The sequence below is a fragment of the Tachysurus fulvidraco genome, chromosome 12 (genome assembly GCF_022655615.1).
Source record: "Tachysurus fulvidraco isolate hzauxx_2018 chromosome 12, HZAU_PFXX_2.0, whole genome shotgun sequence".
NCBI lineage: Eukaryota > Metazoa > Chordata > Actinopteri > Siluriformes > Bagridae > Tachysurus > Tachysurus fulvidraco.
The window spans coordinates 5,848,843-5,869,186 of NC_062529.1; the positions used below are offsets into that span (position 1 = coordinate 5,848,843).

Consider the following 20,344-nt stretch of genomic DNA (forward strand, 5'->3'; position numbering starts at 1 on the left):
CATATACCAGGTCCAAACAAATCATTCACACAGATATTGGATTAAAAAATGGCTATGAATTCAAAAGCCATAGCAGCAGCAGAAAAAGCAGCCAATGCTTCAGGTAACATTGTAGAATACAGTGAAAATACCCTATAGTTCCAGGTCCAGTACCATTTCTTCTCCTTTAACAGAAAACAGTACATACTGTATGTCAGCAACCATGATGGTTATGATTTTCTTACTTGAAAATGCCAAATGTCAAAAGGAATGCTGTACTGTACTAAACCTTGTACTAAACCTTGTGTAACAGTTGTAAATTAAATTTGTGGGTCCGATTTGCAGGGGACGCCATCTCAGAATCCAGACCATGAAATGTTTTTAGATGGATCAGCCTTCAGAAACCAGAAAACAGGCCGTAGCTACAGTACGTATATACTAGATATGCAGTAGTCCCACCATATGACGTAGTGAAAGGTGAATCACTAGCAGGACATTTTGAAGGACGTACCTTGAAGATCTTCAGGCACGTTGCACAGCAGAAGAAAGAGCAGCATGGAGAAAAGCAGGATGTGTGGTAAGAAATGGGGTTTGGTACAGGCCCAAAGACAAACCATTCTTGCCTAATAAATTGTTTCCTTAATGTAATAAGTTGCCGCATGAGTAAAACCATGTTACACCAAGGGCTTTCGAAGATTTTGTGAAAAATGGTATGTTATTGTGAAACCTTGTCCTCTATTCTTTTACAAATCCATAAGTAGATGAAGGAGTAGCTGCCCAAGGTGATGTAAACAGATCTCAAGCCAGGTATTTGGGTGGTGGTGAAGGATTTCAGGAAAAACTGCCTGGAAAGCCAGGTGATGGCTGGGAAGGTTCCAGGTACTTCTGACCCTGCAGACTGCAGTGAAAGTTGCAGAGAGAAGGACGTGGATTAACCCTAGCCATTGTAAACAAGTCCCAGAGTCTGGGGGGCCCAGAGTCTTAAGAGGAGCAAGAAAGGACTTCAAGAGCATGTGTAAAGTGTCGGAAGAAACCTCCTGCTATAGCACACCTTGTCAATGCTGAGAGAAGAAGCAGCTTCATTTGAGCCCGCAGGGCGAAGACACACACATTTCACACATTGCTTCCTGATAGAGTAACACATGTATGTGCAAGTATAAAACCGGACAAACATAAGACAAGTTAAAAGCTTTGTTGGAACAAGGAACATAGACTTGTAAAATTAGATGACACAGACAGTGACTGGACTTCTCCATTTGGAGATGAGTTCTCTGATTGGCCTATTCAGACTGACTTAGAACTAGACAGAGGTAAATACAGAGAGTAGAGACTGCATGTGACTTATAAAGAAGTCATAATCAGATTGACACTTTGCTTTTATTTGCATTTTATATGTTCGGATCCTATATAACAATATCATTCACGAACAGGTAATTGGCTGCCACCAACAGATCCTGCACGTTTCTTCACGTGATTCTAATCCGCTTTGTGTAAGCATACCGGATGATGGAGTTCATTATGTTTGGAGCCACGCCGGGGATGGTGTATGTATATGATCTGGTTTAGGCTGCTCCACCTTGAGAACAGAGCTCTGCTCAAAAACCCTCCGATGTGGCTGAATTACAACAATTCTACAAAGATGAGTGGACCAAAATTCCTCCACAGCGCTGTAACAGACTCATTGCAAGTTATCGCAAACACTTTATTGCAGTTCTTGGTGCTAAGGGTGGCCCAATCAGTTATTAGGTTTAGGGGCAAACACGACCATGTAGGTTTGGATTTTGTTTTCCTTTGATAATAAAAAGCTTCATTTAAAAACTGCATGTTGTGTTTGCTTGTGTTATCTTTGACTAATATTTAAATTTGTTTGATGAAATAATGAAGTGTGACAAAAAATACAAAATCATCTTTTTCACACCACTGTAGAACATACAGTATGTTTGGTTGCATTCCACCCTGTGTTTTTTGTTGCATTTCTTTCTATTATTTCTTTCCAAAGAAATTTCACCTGGGTTGTGGTTTTGGATTTGATGTTCAAAGTCTTATGTTTGTCCAAGGTTTACTGCTACCATTAGGCCCAGTTGCGGAGGAGCATATGGAAGCTTGGATTACAGTAAAGGAACAGAATGTTCTGTGTTTTTTTCTATTTCAGTAACAGCTTGACTAATGTCATGTCTAAATTTATCCAATTTGAAAGAAAACTGTGAAACATTTATTTAAGAGATAGCAATATTAGAACGAGGAACAGAAAAATATAATAAACACATGTTGTACCATTAATTAAGTTCTCCCAAGAAAACCATTTCATGCAACAGTTAACACATTTATTCCTTTAGCTGTTTATGGAGTGTTTACAAATTGCAAACTTATGCAAACTGAAAATTTATGCAAAACAGAGTAACTCAAAATTGCAAACTTATGCAAACTCCATAAAAGTTGTTCATGGAGTATCTGCAAATTGCAGATACTGTATTTTTCTGAAAAACTCACATTTTAGGTAAAAAAAAAAACTATTGTGTGCTGTCAGAACATTCTACATTCTAAATAACTTTGCAGATCATTCATGCTGTCCTTATATCAGTTACACTCTGACTCTCTCACACACACACACACACACGCACACACACACGCACACACACACGCACACACAAAGTAGTCTTCTTTAAATGCCTTACATCCAGGAAGAAACTGAACAATGAGACAGACATAACTGAACAAAAAGACCAAAAAATAATGCCTGATTATAACCTGCTATTAAGAGACAGATAATGTTTATTAATTTATTAACAATTATTAACATTTATTAATTTTTAATGTCAGAGACAAAATCCCACTTGTATTGATACACAGCATTTGTGAATGCTAAAATCCATTTGCTGTGACGTTCATTTAATTGTCATGGATTTCCTGAGAGGATCGTGTGTTATTGATGAACTCCATACGCCACTGGAGGACAGCCACTCTAGAACATCTGTATCATGCATTCTCTGGACTTGCCTACGCCAACCCACTTAACTGCAAAGATATGAAAACACTAGTTAAATCACCAAGGTGCTGAATTACCTTCAAAATATAACTTATTGCTTTGTATGTTTTTGACTTACTAGGTACACCAATGTGATTCTCCACAAAGCGGATGTAGTTCTGTGATTTGGGGGGCAGATCATTCCACTTTCTGGCTGTTGAAGTATCTGTCTTCCAGCCAGGCAAGGTCTCATACTCCACTTCAACCTTCTGGAGTACCTCCAAGTTAGCTACATTTCCGAAAAAGAATACATTGAAAGAAATCTAGCAGACCAGCAATTTACATAAAATTACAAAGGATTCTAACTGAATATACTCTTGACCAACCAGAAAAATAAAAATGACCAATCAAGTAAAAAAAAAACAACAACAAACAAAAAACTAATACACAGTGCCCTGGCTGAAGTCAATTATGTGTTTCATAGGTGACAGCCTTTGGCTTAAAATCAATGTTTTTGGTCATTTTGACATCATTTGGCAGTGGCAGTGATATATGAATAAGTGTATAAGAGAAAAGTGAAAATAAGTAATAAGAATAATCTTAAGCCTTTTTTGTTCAAATTAAGTCTTAATAGAAAATATGCTTACTTTAAGTAAGTATGGCTTAAGAATTTCCATATATGAGTATGTAAGTGTATATGCAACATACAGTTTAAATGGTATTCGGACCATTGTTTTACCTTTCTATTCCTCCTATTACTGCTCTAATTAGCCCTTATGTTTTATATATATATATAACTTTTGATGTGTAGCAGTCAAGACCTATACATTTTATACATTTTTTAATTTAAATGGCAGTTTCCACTGTTGGCTGGGGAATGGAATAAGGATCTATCACTCATGTTAATTGAACAAGAACAAGAAATTTCCACCTATAGTAAAAAAATGTTGTATGCAAAAATCCAGGTATATAAGCAGTTTTTAAAATACTCAAAATACCCATCTGGTACCAACATCCAGGCCAAAATCAAGCCTCCCAAACAAGTCAGAGAGATCACAATTTTCTTTCATTCTGCTAATGTGAACATTAACTGACAATATTGATAGTGATTCTTTCAGATTTTACCTGGGAAATGGGGAATTCGTTTGCCATTGAGTTTGTAGGCGATACCCACTTTAATCTCATCAAGCACATCGAGAATGTCCAATTTAGTCAAAGCAATTCTGCAGAAAAACACAAAAGCACAAAACTCTTTGTTTACACAATATATTATGCAGTACTTTCATTTAAATATTGTTACATAACAAAATTTACATTTTTCATATGTACTAAATAACTCACGCAGTGAAGCCATTGATCATGTGAGCGTATCTAAGGATAACTAGGTCCAGCCATCCACAGCGTCTCTTCCTGCCGGTCGTCACACCAACTTCATGACCTCGTGTCTGTAACAGCTCCCCTACAGCCTGAATAAAAAAAAAAAAAAAACATTCATTAAAAACAATAACATTTCAATTTATTCATTGTAAATCAGCACTTCTGTCAGTGATGATTACTGTATTATTTACTTTGAAAATGCCACATTAAATACCTATGGTATTCATATCATGACTCTCTGTAATAATTCACACATTCTGCCTTTTCTGTCTAGCATGGCGTGTTATGGGGCTGGAATTTGTCTACATGCATGAAATGGTTTTCTCACATTACTGACAGTTCAGGAACAAGTGGAAATGTTATGTAATTGTACTTGGACCTAAGCCCTGAAAAGTATGACCGAAGGCAGTGTTTATGTTTTGATTTTCTTTGAGTGAGCTTCCCCCCCTTGATAGCAATTATTTAATATCAAGCTAAAATAAAATAATTTAAAGGAATAACATTTTATTTTATAGATTTTATTTATAGTAATCCTCTGAATAACTCTCAGCAAGTAGACCGCTGTCACATTCTGAAACTAAACTCCTGGCACAGTTTCACAGCCTAAAGTTATCTCCTGATCATGTGATGTTATTAGAGCACTGAAACAGCTGGTGCTGTTGGATAATCCTCTCATTCAATGATGAATGAAAGTCACAATATGTATAAGATTGCAGTATAGTGTTTACCATTTAAGTCAATAAGGTGTGCGTTACATAGACGTTACGTGTTACCACATTAGAAGAATATGTGCTGATAGTCTGCTGACGCTCACATATCCATGCAATAAAACAGCTGTGTTTTTTCAATCGTGTTCAGATGTGAAAAACCTCAGATCATTTAAAAATAAAGTACTGATTAAATTATTATGGCACTCTGTCAAAGCAATATTAAAGTGTGACACATGTAAATGTATTAACCTAGACATGAACAATAAAATTTTAAATAACAACTAGTGTACCCAATCACAGCTTGAGAGCAAGTTTCTATTTGTCTGCGACACTTATATTTGTCGTTAAATCAAAATGACTGTCCCATTACCATGACTGATGATGAACGGAAGCTAAAGTGTGGTCAAGAGGATTATTTAAACAGATTGTACATAGCTCTTACATTGAGTTGTTCTGTTGGGAAAGCCCCAATGCCCACTCTAGTGGTATAGGCTTTTGATACACCATACACATCGCCAATATTTGCTGGAGGAATGCCAAGGCCGGTGCACACTCCCCCAACAGTGCAGTTGGATGACGTCACGAATGGATAAGTTCCTAAGCAGAAGACAGACAGACCCTTTGAATGAGCGGTGTAAGTCACGCTGATGTACATGTAAAACTCTCTTGGATGTCAGTACCAAAATCGATGTCGAGCAAGGCAGCGTTTGCCCCCTCCACAAGAATTTTCTTCAGAGGTCCGTGAATAGCATCATACATAAAATACACTCCATCCCTCACCATGGGTCTTATTCTCTCTGCATAATCCTGCAAATGTTCATACGGAGGATTAGGTCACAAAACCATTGTGTCCATGTTCATATCACGTAAATCTAGAGCTTTTTTAATTTGATTTGCCTTTAGTATTTTTAGTTCACCCTCAACATCCACTTTAAGAGCTGGGTACATGGACTGGTATTGCTGCACCAGGTTTTTGAACCTAAAAGGGAAAATGCAGAAGATGTATAAGTTTAGACTCTAATCACAACCTTGTAAATTTTGGTTGGCAAAAATATGTTAGAACATTACTTAGTAGAAAACTCTTTAAAGTCTGCTAGCAGGTCACAGATGCGAAGTCCAGTTCGGGATGCCTTGCATGCGTACGTTGGTCCAATGCCTTTCTTGGTCGTTCCTATACTGTTATGAAAGATCAAACCGTAAAAATAAATGGATATGCTTCCTAAACCCAAGTCCTGTGCTAGTCTAGATAGAGCCTAATTATTTCATGAAATCACCACATCTTACTTCTTGCCTTCCTGTGCTTGTCTTTGTACTTCTTGCATTCCATCCACAGCCTGGTGGAAATCAAAAACTACGAGAGAAAAGAGTTCTGCATCAGTATAATTTTTTAAAGATTGCTAAATCCATGTAAAATTACGACATGAATGTGAACATAGTTATTGGCTGACCTGTTGACTACCTAGCAAAAGTGTGTAGATTTAGTTGTTGGTATAAATAAAACTGTATTAGATTTTTTTTTCCTTCAGAGGGTTGTTAACAGTGCGTATTACCCCAAATGAGAGAACATTGATTAAATAGTGTGTTAAAATCAGGATAGGAACAAAGCCAACATACAAATATTATACCTATGTGAGCTCTGTCAGAGATGACGAGTCTCTTCTCCCATCCTTTCAAGCCTAGTCATGAAGAAGATAAAAAAAAATCAATAAAATTCCTGGATGAAACTGACACAACCGTATAGCTGTTAATTGTTTAGATATTTACCAAATGAACAAAATTGTATAATGAAAAGTGAATCAAATTGGCATCATTTGGCTCTGCTGTCCTCCAGAACATAGCCAAGTCAAACACACCTGTTCCACAGACATCTCTCAAAACAGGACTGTGGTTAAATATCAGATGTTTGTGCTCTTTGTGCCCAAAAACAACACTTGTGTCAGACCCATTTGATTTAGGACAATCACATTACAAAGTAAACTAGCTCTACTTTACCTTTCTTCTCATTTTTGTCAATCTCTTCAAAAAGCCCTGGAAGATGAATGACTACACCGTTACCTGTTAGTGGACAGAGGAAGGAGTAAAGTTCAGAAGCAGAATGACCTTCGTAAGTCACTTCATATAGTTATTTTATCTATTATTTCTTTACATGCCCCTTGATCCCCAACAAATACCTTCCTAGGTTTAGGAACATAATGAGAGGTTTAGGAACATAATGAGATTAGCAATAAAACAAGAAACAATGGCTTCCTGATAAGATAAACAGGTACCGACCCTCAGTATCAACACACAAGGTAAAAGAAATTATATATTAAACACAGTTTAAAATAATTGAGACAAAACTGCATTGTGTGTTTGCATTTTTGGGGTAAATTAAAATACTAGAAATAATAAGCTAGTAGAAAATCCATCTCTTCATCCATTTCTTCATGCTGTGCAAATCTTCATACACTTTTATTATAAATTACTGTAGAAATCTCAAATCTGAAAATAGTGCTGCCTGTAACAGAAATGATTTTATATATAAATGATAGTCTTTATCCTTTTCCACAGTTTCAATCACATAGACTATTGCTATTTATCAAAGAAAATCACTGATATAAGTTTTTAATTCCACATTTTCCATCATGGGAGAGTCTTAAGGACAGCTTTCTGCTTTCTCTGTAACATGACTGTGTTTTCTTTTCCTTATTTATTTCAAGAGAGAAAAATGAGGCTGGTGAGTAAACAACTGTTTATAGCATAAGTGGAACATTATAAACTATTAGTTTATGCAAGAATTAGATATACATTCATATATATTTTCATAAACCAACAAGTTTCAAATTGTATACATTTTCAATTCAATATTTTACATACTGCCTGTTAATCACATGGCTTTAACAGTAACAGTGATGTTTTAACATGACCATTTTGCATTAAACACTAAAATGTTACCCATCAAGCAACATTTGGGCTAAAACAAATGCTCAGTAAACACAGATTGAAGGTTCTGTGTTATATGTTAGAGAGCGGTGAATTAATTTATTTGAAGTATACAGTATGTTTAAAACATTTAAGAAAAATATCACAGAGCTCTGATTTTTCTGATTTCTGATAACAGGAACTAAATTCTCTTACCGACATCCCATAACATTAAATGTTTCTACAAATAAGTAAATGTATGGTGAGTCCTTTAGTTTAATTGTTGGAAAATCGAGGTGTATAAGAGAAATAAATCCTATTGTGATGTGTTGTAAAAGCAAAATAATCCTCTTGAAACCAATGCTCTGTGCCAGGGGGTAACACTACTCTCTGACATGGATTATTTTCTTAACTGCACAGCCTGTTTTATCCGTTACTTAATAGCCAATGATCATAAACAACTTCTCCACACTAAGAAATATTATTAAACCGCTCGTGTTATGCCGTGCGTACAACTCAGCTACTCACCAATGAGTGATATACATTTGGTGTTGATGATACCACTAGGCAGGAGATGAAAGTCATACTCTGTCCCTTCGACCACTACTGTATGGCCTGCATTATTTCCTCCCTGCAAGATGACACAGACATGACTTTCATATCCATATAACACAAATGTCCATTATAGCTTGTGGATTTTGGCTGGCTGGCTGGCTGCCCAAAACCATGATTTTTATTCTTGTTTCCATTTGAAAATATTATGCTGACCCTTACTTGCCCTTTCTCAAACCTGAGACAGGTCAAACCAGAGCTTACAATACAGGGCCTATTTTTTGAACTGCTATGGCCAAGCGGCTCACTTCACGCTTCGAGCTAAGTCTGACTTGGCCTTCTCACATGTCAAAGCTAGCTTGTGAATGTAACCCAGCCTCACTTGTGAGAGGTTGCACCCAGGCCTGTGAGTGACATTTAGTGATTTTATGGACATCACTGTTACAAAAATTCCAGACTAGAATCTCTGTTGAGCAAAAGGAGTTAGACCAGCTTTTCTGTTTTTATTTATTTATATGTTTGTTTGTTTGTTTGTTTATTTATTTATTTCTTTTTGAAAGCATATGTAATGGCTGGGTACAGAAAGGGTTGACTAAAAAAAATACCATGAAACTGTGTGAAGAAATACAAGGTATAATACATACAAGAAATCAGATACAGAGCTGTTTTTTTTTTCATACCTTCACTGTTCACTCACAATTTAAAACAACATTGTCATAAGGTCCATGTTGACATTAAATGATCATATATTTGTAGACATTATAATATACATTATCTAAGTTACTTGTTTTTGAGTTACTGAGGTTTGGGGTTAAATCCATTCAATCCTAATAATAAGCCACTCAAACAGGATCATAATAAATACATACAATAATAAATACATTGGAACACTTTAATAACCACTAATTTAGCATCATGTAAGTCCTTTCCAATTATATTAACTTTGCAAATCTCCACAAAGAAGCTACTAATAAATGTCATTTTCAGTTTTTAAAAAAAAATAAAGTTACCTACATACAGTATGCTAAAAGAAGCACGAACTCACCTGACATCTGCAGACGATGTCAGCCTCTGTGGCCAACAAGTCCACCACTTTTCCTTTGCCTTCGTCTCCCCATTGCGCCCCGAGCACCACGGTCACTTTGTTGCCCGATTCTGCCCGCGGTCGTTTTGCCCCTCCGGAGGCGTTTTTGGGGTTGTAGTGGTCGTTCCCTGAGCGGCTCGATGACATTCTTACTGGCCTGAAAACCAACAACTGAGTCAGAGCAGAGGGCAAAGACTGAGCGCTCCGCTGAACGAAAAAGACTCACGCATGCGCAGTGACCCTCCGACCTGCCTGCTCTATAAGACGAGTCAGCGCAAAAAAGTACCAAGGTAGATTTGACTGAAGCACCGAAACGAAAACCGGAACAATTTACATAATTTAATTCTGATAAAGTATATCATTTTAATAAATGCAATAAAAATCCTTATGAGTAGGCATGACTAAGATAATTAAGTTATGGGAACCAGTTAACAAAAGGCACGAGGTGAATTTCATATGTTTTTCTCTGACTTAAAATGTAACAATGCTATTTGTTTGTTTTACCTCTGTATAGATTCTTACGCCTATTTACTTATTAAAATGTGTCCACATTTAATTATCTATTTACTTTTCTTTACTAAATTGTGACTCGTTATAATAATCCATCCCCATACCTTACTAAATTGTGACTGGATATAATAATCCATCCCCATACCTTATTAAATTGTGACTGGTTATAATAATCCATCCCCATACCTTACTAAATTGTGACTGGTTATAATAATCCATCCCCATACCTTACTAAATTGTGACTGGTTATAATAATCCATCCCCATACCTTATTAAATTGTGACTGGTTATAATAATCCATCCCCATAATTTACTAAATTATGACTGGTTTAATAATCCATCCCCATGACTAACTAAATTGTGACTGGATATAATAATCCATCCCCATGCCTTAATAAATTGTGGCCAGACATTATTATTTACGAAGAAGGGATGTCACCATTAGTGCTTAGTTGGCCCTTAGCACCGGTGACTGTTTTTTAAATAATTTAAATATTTTAAATTAAAATAAATAAAATAAAATAAAAACAGCATACTGTGATAATACGAAAATGTTACTGTTACCATTTTCTTTTTCACTTGCACATCGTGTACTACATAAAGGTGAATTCAACGGTAGCATCATTTAAGTACTATTGAAGCTAGGGTCGCTTCCTGTGGATAGCCCCCTCATATGTCCATACTATGTTTCTCTTTCTCTTGTTTCTTCTTTTTTCTCTTTGATGCAGTAAGTACCTTCTCATTTTTTAACAACTATGTTGGAAAACATATCCTGTGGTCAGGAAAAAGATGGTACTCTCATAATGGTCAAATTACTGTTCTGCATCAAATAAAGAAAACAACTAAGGAGATTGCTGAAATTATAGATCAGTATATAGATTACTAAAATTGTGTTAAAACAATGTTTTCTGTCTACCACTATTAAAATCTGGAAGGATCATGATGAACCATCATCTTCGAGGAAGAAATGTGGTCAGAAAAAAAATCTTTAATGTTCATGGAGACTTAAAAATTTTGTGTAACCAGATTCTAAAAAACAACAGTGGAACTAATGGCAATATTTTATAGTGAAAATAAGGGCATTTCTACATGCTCAATGTAAAGAGGGATTAAAATTAAACAGCCTTAAGAAAACTGCTTCCCAGTGATTCTAATTGAAAAATATGCTACAATTTGCTAGGAAGTGTAAAGTTTGGATAGAAAAATGACATGTGGTCTGATAAATCTAGATTTACACTGTCCCAGAGAGATGGGCGAATCAGGGTAATGAAACAGGCCGATGAAGTATTGCTCCATCATACTTAATGGCTACTGTCCAACCCTATGGGGGCAGTGTTATTATCTGGGGTTACTGGGGTCATCGGGCCTAGGTTCAGCAACATTATAAGCCCAAAAGCTGAATATAGGAATATACTGAATGCCCAGTTTTTTCATCAATGGACTTTTTCTTCCCCAATGGCACAGCAAATTCCAAGATGACAATACCATGATTCATCGGTCTCAAATTGTGAAAGAGTTGTTCAGGGAGAATGAGACATCATTTTCAGACATTCATTGGCCACCAGACCTTAATCCCATTGATAATCTCTGGGATGTGCTGAAGAAGACTTCATGTATAGGTCAATCTCTTCCATCATTGATACCATCATGATGATCTTGGTGAGAAACTCTGTATGGAAATGAATGTTGTGACATTGCATGAGCTTATTGAAACAATGCCACAGTGAATGGATGTCATAATCAAAGCAAAAGGAGAACCAATGGAATATTGGTGTTTTGGCTATTCAGTGTATGTGCTGTCAAATGAGCAACACATACTGCTTCACTTTTCCTACCAGGGCAGTCCTTCCTTTGTGTATTCTCCATTCAATCGTTCATTGCTGAATCTTATATACTCATATTTATGTTGCATATCATATAATGATCATCAGTCATGTTTGGACTGATGATGGCAGCCACATCATTAATTCCCCTATGCTCGCTAGCATTGCAGACATTCCAAAGATGGATCATGATCCTGTAACAGGATCCCACACACTACAAATTAAAATATGTTTTTGTCACAGGCTAGGGAACCCACTGGCAGTGCATAGCAATTCTTACACAAGGAATCTGAGTGGTGTTCTTTAAGATTAGCTTGATTACTGGGTCCTACAGAGTGCATCTTTTTCTGATGGCCCCTATTATAGAGGTGTAACAGGCCAGAAAGTCAGTGCTGGGTGTTACCATGCACCTTCTCCAAAATTTTAAAAGGTTAACATTGCCCTCAACTACCCGGCCCAGGGGTGTAAGTGTGGCAATCATCTCTGAGCAAAATTCAATGCAGTCTATGCAGATTATGATTAATCTGATGAAACCTAATGCTACATACTTATGTAATTGTAGTTCTGTAAAGCCTCTAAACAGGCATCTCAAACCTGAAAAAGTTCAGTAAGTTAAATGATTGTTGTACATCAGCTGTATTTATTGTGAATAATGCATCACACAAAATGTTCAGTGCATAAGCTCTTACGTCTCAGTATTAGTTATTATTTTTAATTACTTTATAGTGAACACAAAGAACTGAAAACATAAATGGATATCTTTATCAAAATGGCCATTATAAAAAATAGTTACATAAAGTTTGTTCATAAAAGGTACTTAGTGAAGTACAGTTATATTGAAGAAAATACATCATTAATACAATCTGTCACATCTCAGAGAATAATCAAAAAGCTGAACCAACATTTTTTTTTCATTGTGTGTTGAATTATTGTTGGGATTTGACATGAGTTTATTAAAAGCACGTTGTTAAATGTTGATACATTGTCTTTTAGCATTAAGTAAAAAACAAACAAACAAAAACTTGAAATCGACCAACAGAGTTCAAGAACTTAATGTTGTCTTATGTTGACTGTTAGTTGGTTAAATTAAGTGTCCATCCAGAACAGTTACTGTAAATTACACCAACCACAGCATACTCAACAAGCTGTATTTATTTCAATAACAACATTGCAAGAGATAGATATCAACTAAATAATTTTCCTTAGGTCTTATCATACAATATCCCAAGTAGTCAGTCATAAATATAACATTTATATGATTACTAAGACAGCCAAATAAAATATGGGACCAGTTTTCCAGGCAGGTTTGCACAAGATTAAGTGATATTTAAAGCCAAGCTGCCAACCTTATTAACTCCAAAGAGCAATTCAAAATTAATTCAAAATCTGTGCTATAAGAGATGGTTATATTGCTATAACAAACCACATCATAGAATACTTTCTGTCCCCTTAAACAGATACTGTACATTCACTCAGAACTATATCTACATTAAAATATTACAGCACAATTTTGATTCAGATCTGGAACACCGGACCATCTTACACTATTACTGCTAAATACACATAATTCCAATATACAGAAATCGTTTCGATTTTTTGTCCACTGCTCCCAGATATATTTATCTATATGTAAACAACAATCTGGCTTATCATAATATAGTGCACAAACTATTGAAATATTTGGCCACACTCAACTCTACAGAGCAAAAGTAAGCGGTTTCAAAAAGTAATATTTTTTATAATAATTTTTTTTTTCATTAAAATATCAGAACGTTGTCCGTCGGCACACACCAAAATTTTGCTTCTGCTCTGTGGGATAAGCCCTTGGTTTCCGTGTGTTGTGTGTGAAAGAGCCTTTAAAGGGAGCTTTAAAAGTGAATCTTGAATACACATACAGTACAATTAAGGCTTCATCTCTTCCCTCGTGGTTTCCCTTTCTTGGGTCTCCCTGGAATGGTAATAAATAAGTAGATAAATAAATAAGTAGAAAAATAAATAAATAAATGTCCATCATTAGCACTTTTTTTTTATTTCAATCCTCTAGGGATTGAATTGAGGGATAAAAGTCTTGTGATTCGTCTGAAATAAAACATGCAAAAGCAATTCTATGATTCAGGTAAAATGTATTAAACTCCTTACTGATTAACCATTTTGGTTTTTTAGACACATACACTATATACAGAATTTGTTGTTTAAACTGTTATAATTAGTTGTAACTCAATTCTGAAATCATATTTAAATTTACCCATCACCTGAACAGACGAGATTATTTCATGAGTTTTACAGAAAAAAAAGCAATTTAAAAAAAAAAGATTTAGTTCTAGAAAGGTATAATGAGAAAGTATAATCAGATTTTGTTTAAAACGTTAGTTTAGTTATCAGACGATTTGTAATTATAAATGTAATGTTAGACTTGATTTGATTTAGTAATAAATTGTGGAGTACTCAGAAATGTGTGCATTAGCTCTTGCAGCTCCTTCCGATATCAGCAGGCAAAAAGTCCAGAGAGGCTTTGAAAAGGTTAGAACAATGATTACCCTTATTTCCACAGACACAAAAGGTTAATGAATTAGGACGATTGTGTTAAAACGCACACGGACACACGGATTTTGTTATTGTAGACGGGGTTTTACGCTCCTCCCTTTAAGCCTTGTTAGTTTGGTATCCAGCGACGTGACCTACCTTACTGCAACACACAGTTCTTTTTACTGTCTCCCTCGCTGTTACCCTCAGCTTCAAAGTGGCAGAGAGAGAGACACACCAAAGGACTGAATGACATTTATTTGTGTCCTGATAAACGTCTAGCTCACACCGAATCAGGACTAAATAGATTCATTTCTTTAAAATTGAGTTTAATAAAATAGCAAGCAAAAATATTTGTTTCACCAATATATAAGAAAAAATAAACAAAAAAAATTCTTTAGGTTTTGCACCCAAAAAGCCATATATTAACATGAATGTACTTTTAATCTCAGACAGCAGACACACACACACGTAAACACAAATGCGTAGTTTACCTTCTTTATTACTTTTTTTACGTCCTCGAAGTAGTCTGTGTGATTTCGGCTGAGAGACAGGAGGATTAGAGGGGGCAGAGCCATCCACAGCATGCGCTCCGTCAGGCACATCAGGTTCACACGGCATCTCTGTATTTCTGTTATTGTTTCCTGCAACAGAAGTCTCAGTGGTGCTGCTAGATTCTACTTGAGTTTTGCTTGAGTCTCTCTTTGCATTCTGTTCTTGGCTTTTAGGCACCATGTCATCAGTGACCGTGCCATTTCCATTCACATTCGAGTCAGTATGAGCACCAGAGTTGACATTTGTCATGTTTTTTAATGTGGTATCAATAGAAGATTGATGATCATTGACTTGGCTATTATTAGAGTTACAGTTACGTTGTGTGCCATCTTTTCCTGCAGATGGGTTCACAGTAGATGGAGGCACTATAGAGAATGGTGTGTCCACAGAAGTCTTTTCTGTTGGTGGAGTCTCGTTGGAAGATTTTCTCTCACTAAGGATTTCATTTGGAAGAGTTTGTGCTTCTTTGTGATCTTTTATGTAATCCTGAACTGGAGGAAGCTCTGCTGAAGGCTTCATTGGTGTAGCTGTATTGTTAGACAGGGTGTTTTCATCTGAGAGGACTAGCTGGGTCTCTTGATGTTTGAGTGGAGCTTCTTTACCAGTTACTGTGGTGGCTGTTTCTCCTCTGGGGCTGGTGGAGGAAGCGCTGACTGGTTCTTCGACGCTTGTCTCCTCTGAGTGAGGATGAGGGAGGTCCTGAGCTACACCTGATGTGACTTCTCCTTCTGCACACTTGGCATTTGGTGCTAAAGAATGAGATTAAGGCAGAAATTGATTGAAATTAATTGATTTATGAAGACATTTGATTAAAGAAGAAATAGCATGAGTGAAATGTCTAAATAATGCATATTTTGAACTGCAGTTTGGTTTTTAGTCCTTGATTCATTTTTTGGTCAAATGTGGTTAGCTTTTGCCCAGTGTAGAGCATTCTTAATATTGCAGCACTGATATGCCAACCAGTATTTTTTAAAACGACTGTAATGGCATGCTGTCAATCAGCCCAACACTGTATAGGGGAATGAAACACAAACACACATATCAGATGGAGGCTTGAATGGAGCTAATACAAAGTACTAGATGGCAGGGCATAAAACATACCCCCTTTCACACACACAGACCTCTTTCACTGCTGCATGTGAGCAATAGATTGTGGCCATATTATAAACAAGCAACCATCATTGAAATACGGACATGAATGTATTAATTGCAAATAAATGAACAAATAAACTGCTGTGCAGGTGTTTAATATTTACCATATTTAAAAATAATGTGTAAATGGTATAATTTGTATAAATTGTTTGTACAATGTAGACAGACATTACATTTCTTCATTCCAGCCTGATGTGGAGAACAGTTATCTAAAAATGACTAAACAACAGACAAAACAATAGGAGATTGACAGCATGCCATTCATTCTCTCAAGAGATTACTGAATGATGAATATACGAGAACAGCTTTTAAATCTCGACGGAACACAAACAGCTGTATGTGCTGTAAGCCACCAAAGAAAAGCAGGGAGGTGAAGCAGCAGCCGCAGGCTAATTTGTTGGGCAGAAGGTTGTGAGTGATGCCGAATGTTAGTAGTGCGTGACCAAGAGCCTGAATGTCTCTTCACTCTTTAGCTCTTTTTGCCATGGAAAAATAGAACACATTATATAGGCTGGCACAATCACTGGTATTCATCAGCAGTGATCATGAACTAGTGGAGATGAAAAGGGAGAGTGATTTCAGGCATTTGGACTGGAGCCGTTGCGGAGAAGTCCGAGTTGTCTTGTCCTTACCGGTGTCCCTATGCATTTCACTAGAGGGGGCACTTTCCGTTTCGCACCTTGGCCTGGTCTTTCTAAGCTGGAAACCTTTTCTGATGTCAGCCAGAAGGTTGTCAATGATGCAGCCATCCTCCTGAGGCACAGCACCTCTTCTAACTGCAAAGACACATAGCAAATATAGACTGAAGTCAGAAAGTCTAAAAGTCAGTAAGGACTGCTTTATTTATTTAACCTGCTTATTCAGGAAACACTTCAACTAGCACTTCTTTCCTTATCTTTTGCATTGTGCATATCTTTTGCAAAACAACAAAAACAAACAAAAAAAAACCACCTTTGACACTTTTTTATTGTAACTTTGCACAAATGTTTCAAACTCATGGTATTTTAAGTATGAAACCTAGTGAGCCAGCATTAATGTATTCAATGTTAGAGATTTAAGCACTTATGTACGTCGCTCTGGATAAGGGCGTCTGTCAAATGCTGTAAAAGTAAATGTATGACATTTTTGCAGAGCAAATAAAGTGAGTTGTAAATGTAGCAAAAAAGTACTCAACAAAACCTAATAGCAAATTAAACGCAGGGTATATCCTAACCTACTTCTCACATACACATCATAATTTAGTAGCTCAATGCCAGGTTGCGTGTACCAGTAACTGCTGACACGTGATGTAAAAACAATTGTAGTTGATTGAGATCTATTTTAAAGCTGTCAGTAATATAAGAATGGAAGTCATACACATGTATATACATACATACATACATACACTTTCCCCCCACCATACACATGTATATACATACCCCCTTCCCCACCACACATGCTGGTGACTTATAAAAGTTTAATATATTTCCACAAAATTAGTTTAAAAGCTTATTTTCAACTTCATGTATTGTATGTATGTATTATAAAACTGGGCAGCTAGTGAGCGTTCCTGTGCAGGACACTGAAAACCATATTATCCCAAGGTCAAAGAGAGGGAAAGCCCTGCCAGGCTTGAGACGGGTTTAGCATGTACTTACTGATCTTGCCGTTCTCTCCTTTCTGTCGCTTGGACTCCTCCTCTGCCAGCTGCTTTTTCCTCTTCTCCGCTTTGGCAGCTTGCTCCTTGCGGATCTTGTTCTCCTAAAGCAGAAACAAACAGGACCAGCAGAAGGTCAGTAGGAGAGAAGAGAGCAGGCTATTTTCAGTCATGAGTGCAATAATCCTAAGATAGTAGCAACCAGGAAAGTTATACACTGCTTCACCCATAAAAGCTTTTGATGATCTGATTAGCTTCAAACAATTGAAAGAGATTACCTTTAATGCTTTGAGGAAAAGCCCTCGGAAAGTCTTGATGGTGCTAAAGAGTTCCTCTAGTGACAACTGAGCAGTATCCTCACATAGGTACTGAGCCAGAGCTTCCTTGTTCTTCTCAATTTCAGCAAAACTATCCTCCAAATCATTACATGAATGAAGGTTCTCCTACAGATGTGAAGCAACCCCAAGAAAAGCATTATACTTGGTTGAAACGACCATATGGAATTACAAGAAACATCACTAAGATTTATTTTGTAATTCAATTCTGAGTTGAGTTTTTAACTTAGATGTTTTCAGTAACATATTTTTATGTTAGCGATTGAAACATTGACATGGAGAATAAAAACAAAGAAAAAAAGCGAAGAAATGCTAAACGCAGTTACTAGCAAAATGCGGTTGTAGCTGCCTCTCTACATAACTACGATAGAAAAGAGGTGTTATTTATGTAGTAACAGCATTTAGTTCAAGAGTTATTGACTCGGGAAACTCCAATCTGTGAATATTCGGCAACTTCCTGCTCCTTCAGTTCTCTCCAGCGCTGGAAAGCTGATCTTATATTAACACATCCTACTTCTTGCCTTATCGTAAGCCTTTCTTCACTTTCTTTCTTTGTTTTTATCCTCCATGTCAATATTAAAACCCTTCTTTGATCTACTGTTGTGTCAGTCAGCTTTGTGTTCTTCATTTGAACAGGAAGGAATTAGTGTTGGGTCTGTGGTGAACTCAGAAATTGCTCAGGGGCTCTTGGTTGCTTAAGTTGTAGTTTAATAACTTAAAACTATCACTTCACAGCACACAACCAATAACCATTGAAAAAATCCCTTAGGTATTACCGTGTCTAGTATACAATAATCCGCTCACCTTGATAATACTTAAAAATTGCTCTTGTAGATCCTGAACTGACGAAGAGACTTTTTTCTCGGTGTCCCTTAAACGCTTGGACAGCGCATTGGCCTCAGCTTGAATACAATCTAGGTTTATTCTGGGACAGAAGCAGATCACAAACAGGATATTTTAACCAATAAGACTAAATCGATTTTGCATTTAATCATCTAGACCATATAATTGCTCATTAGCTCTATGAGGAACATCCCATTGAAATAAATAGAAGTTTTGCAATGTATTCACCCTGCAGCTCTTTCACAGCTTTCAATGTCTTCAGGAAGGTTCAGAAGCTCGGGGTGGTTCAACTCTGCTTCCTGGAACAAAGAAAATTTGTTTTTCCCCCCTTTTCATTTTACCATATAAACAATTCTAAATTCCTAAACGGAATAACAAATAAATTATTCTACGTAAAATCATTATCCCTACTCAAGATAATCATCACAGCTACTTACATGAAAGTGCAATCTAATACTTGCAGTCAGTTCTTAAAAGTCATGCTGTGTCATGTTAGAGTACCTCGAGGATGTGGTGTAACAGAGTGATACGGCCCTTGTTGGCTTTGGTTTCTGTCAGCTTCAGCAATGAGCTAATCTTGAATCCTTCAGCATTTCCTGTATGACTTCCCTGCAAAAGTAAATATTGTAAACAGTTGTTTATACATCAAATTGTGATCCATATTTCCTTTTAAATTATTTTAAATGGATGTAATAATTCATGTGATCTGTGTATAAAAATGCAGCTTTCATATAATGTGCTTACATAGTTGAGGAAGTTTCCAACTCGTAGGATTAACCTGCAGAAACTAGGCAGCAGTGTGCTCTTTCTGAGACCTACAGGGGGCGACATACACCAACAACAAACTGATCTAGGGCTATAATTGTACTAAAGTAATACTATACAGAAGAGACTTCCTCTAAAAGATTACAACATCCACAAATTTGTGTATTTGTAGTGTCAACATTTATATATGTGATTTTATCGGTACTGGTGTTTGCATAGGAACCACCCAGGCATGAGTAACAGGATACATCTAAGCTGTCTGTTTATTCAATGACTTAATCTGTCATATAACTTCAGCATATGTCTTTAAAATTATAATACATCAGCGTTGATACTGTTATATCAGTGTGATAATACTGTTCAGTAAATATATTGATGTAAGGGAGTTTTTAAAAAAATGGCAAAGATACTACACAAACATTATCTTTAGATGTGTGACATGTCAGAAAACATGCTAAAAGTTTGGTAAGGCAGTGCTGCTCCCCTTAAATGTCACGAACCTTAAAAGTATTTAGGAAACTGAACAAGCATGTGCATATGTATCTTTGCATCAACAGATACTGTTCAAAGTGATGACTTCATTTTGTCCAGTAATCTATCAAGAACTCACCTTCTATCACAATGCGGTTTGTAA

At 36.4% G+C, this 20,344-nt stretch overlaps 2 protein-coding genes across 7 annotated transcripts in view; both read right to left on the reverse strand.

Moving 5' to 3' along the window:
- Nucleotides 1-2,715: 2,715 nt before the first annotated feature.
- Nucleotides 2,716-9,809, reverse strand: adss1 (adenylosuccinate synthase 1). The gene is made up of 13 exons (XM_027173619.2): nucleotides 9,530-9,809; nucleotides 8,461-8,563; nucleotides 7,024-7,086; nucleotides 6,657-6,707; nucleotides 6,316-6,382; nucleotides 6,100-6,207; nucleotides 5,929-6,010; nucleotides 5,712-5,838; nucleotides 5,474-5,628; nucleotides 4,286-4,410; nucleotides 4,070-4,167; nucleotides 3,084-3,233; nucleotides 2,716-2,994 (listed from the first exon to the last, which is right to left on the reverse strand). Exons 1-13 carry the CDS (start codon nucleotides 9,713-9,715, stop codon nucleotides 2,942-2,944), a joined length of 1,368 nt encoding a protein of 455 aa, XP_027029420.2. The 5' UTR covers nucleotides 9,716-9,809; the 3' UTR covers nucleotides 2,716-2,941.
- A 2,712-nt stretch (nucleotides 9,810-12,521) lies between these two features.
- inf2 (inverted formin 2) overlaps nucleotides 12,522-20,344 on the reverse strand; it is a 33,825-nt gene continuing 26,002 nt past the window's right edge. For 3 of the 6 annotated variants that reach the window (XM_047821348.1, XM_027173641.2, XM_047821351.1), the window contains 10 exons: nucleotides 19,690-19,760; nucleotides 19,447-19,554; nucleotides 19,174-19,244; nucleotides 18,907-19,027; nucleotides 18,046-18,210; nucleotides 17,769-17,871; nucleotides 16,764-16,907; nucleotides 14,919-15,728; nucleotides 14,584-14,634; nucleotides 12,522-13,849 (listed from right to left, as the gene is read on the reverse strand). In XM_047821348.1, coding sequence (XP_047677304.1) covers nucleotides 14,585-14,634; nucleotides 14,919-15,728; nucleotides 16,764-16,907; nucleotides 17,769-17,871; nucleotides 18,046-18,210; nucleotides 18,907-19,027; nucleotides 19,174-19,244; nucleotides 19,447-19,554; nucleotides 19,690-19,760 — 1,643 coding nt within the window. In that variant the 3' untranslated portion in view covers nucleotides 12,522-13,849; nucleotide 14,584. Of the gene's footprint in view, nucleotides 13,850-14,583; nucleotides 14,635-14,918; nucleotides 15,729-16,763; nucleotides 16,908-17,768; nucleotides 17,872-18,045; nucleotides 18,211-18,906; nucleotides 19,028-19,173; nucleotides 19,245-19,446; nucleotides 19,555-19,689; nucleotides 19,761-20,344 lie in introns of those variants that run through there. The other 3 variants (XM_047821350.1, XM_047821353.1, XM_047821352.1) reach the window with 3 other exon arrangements.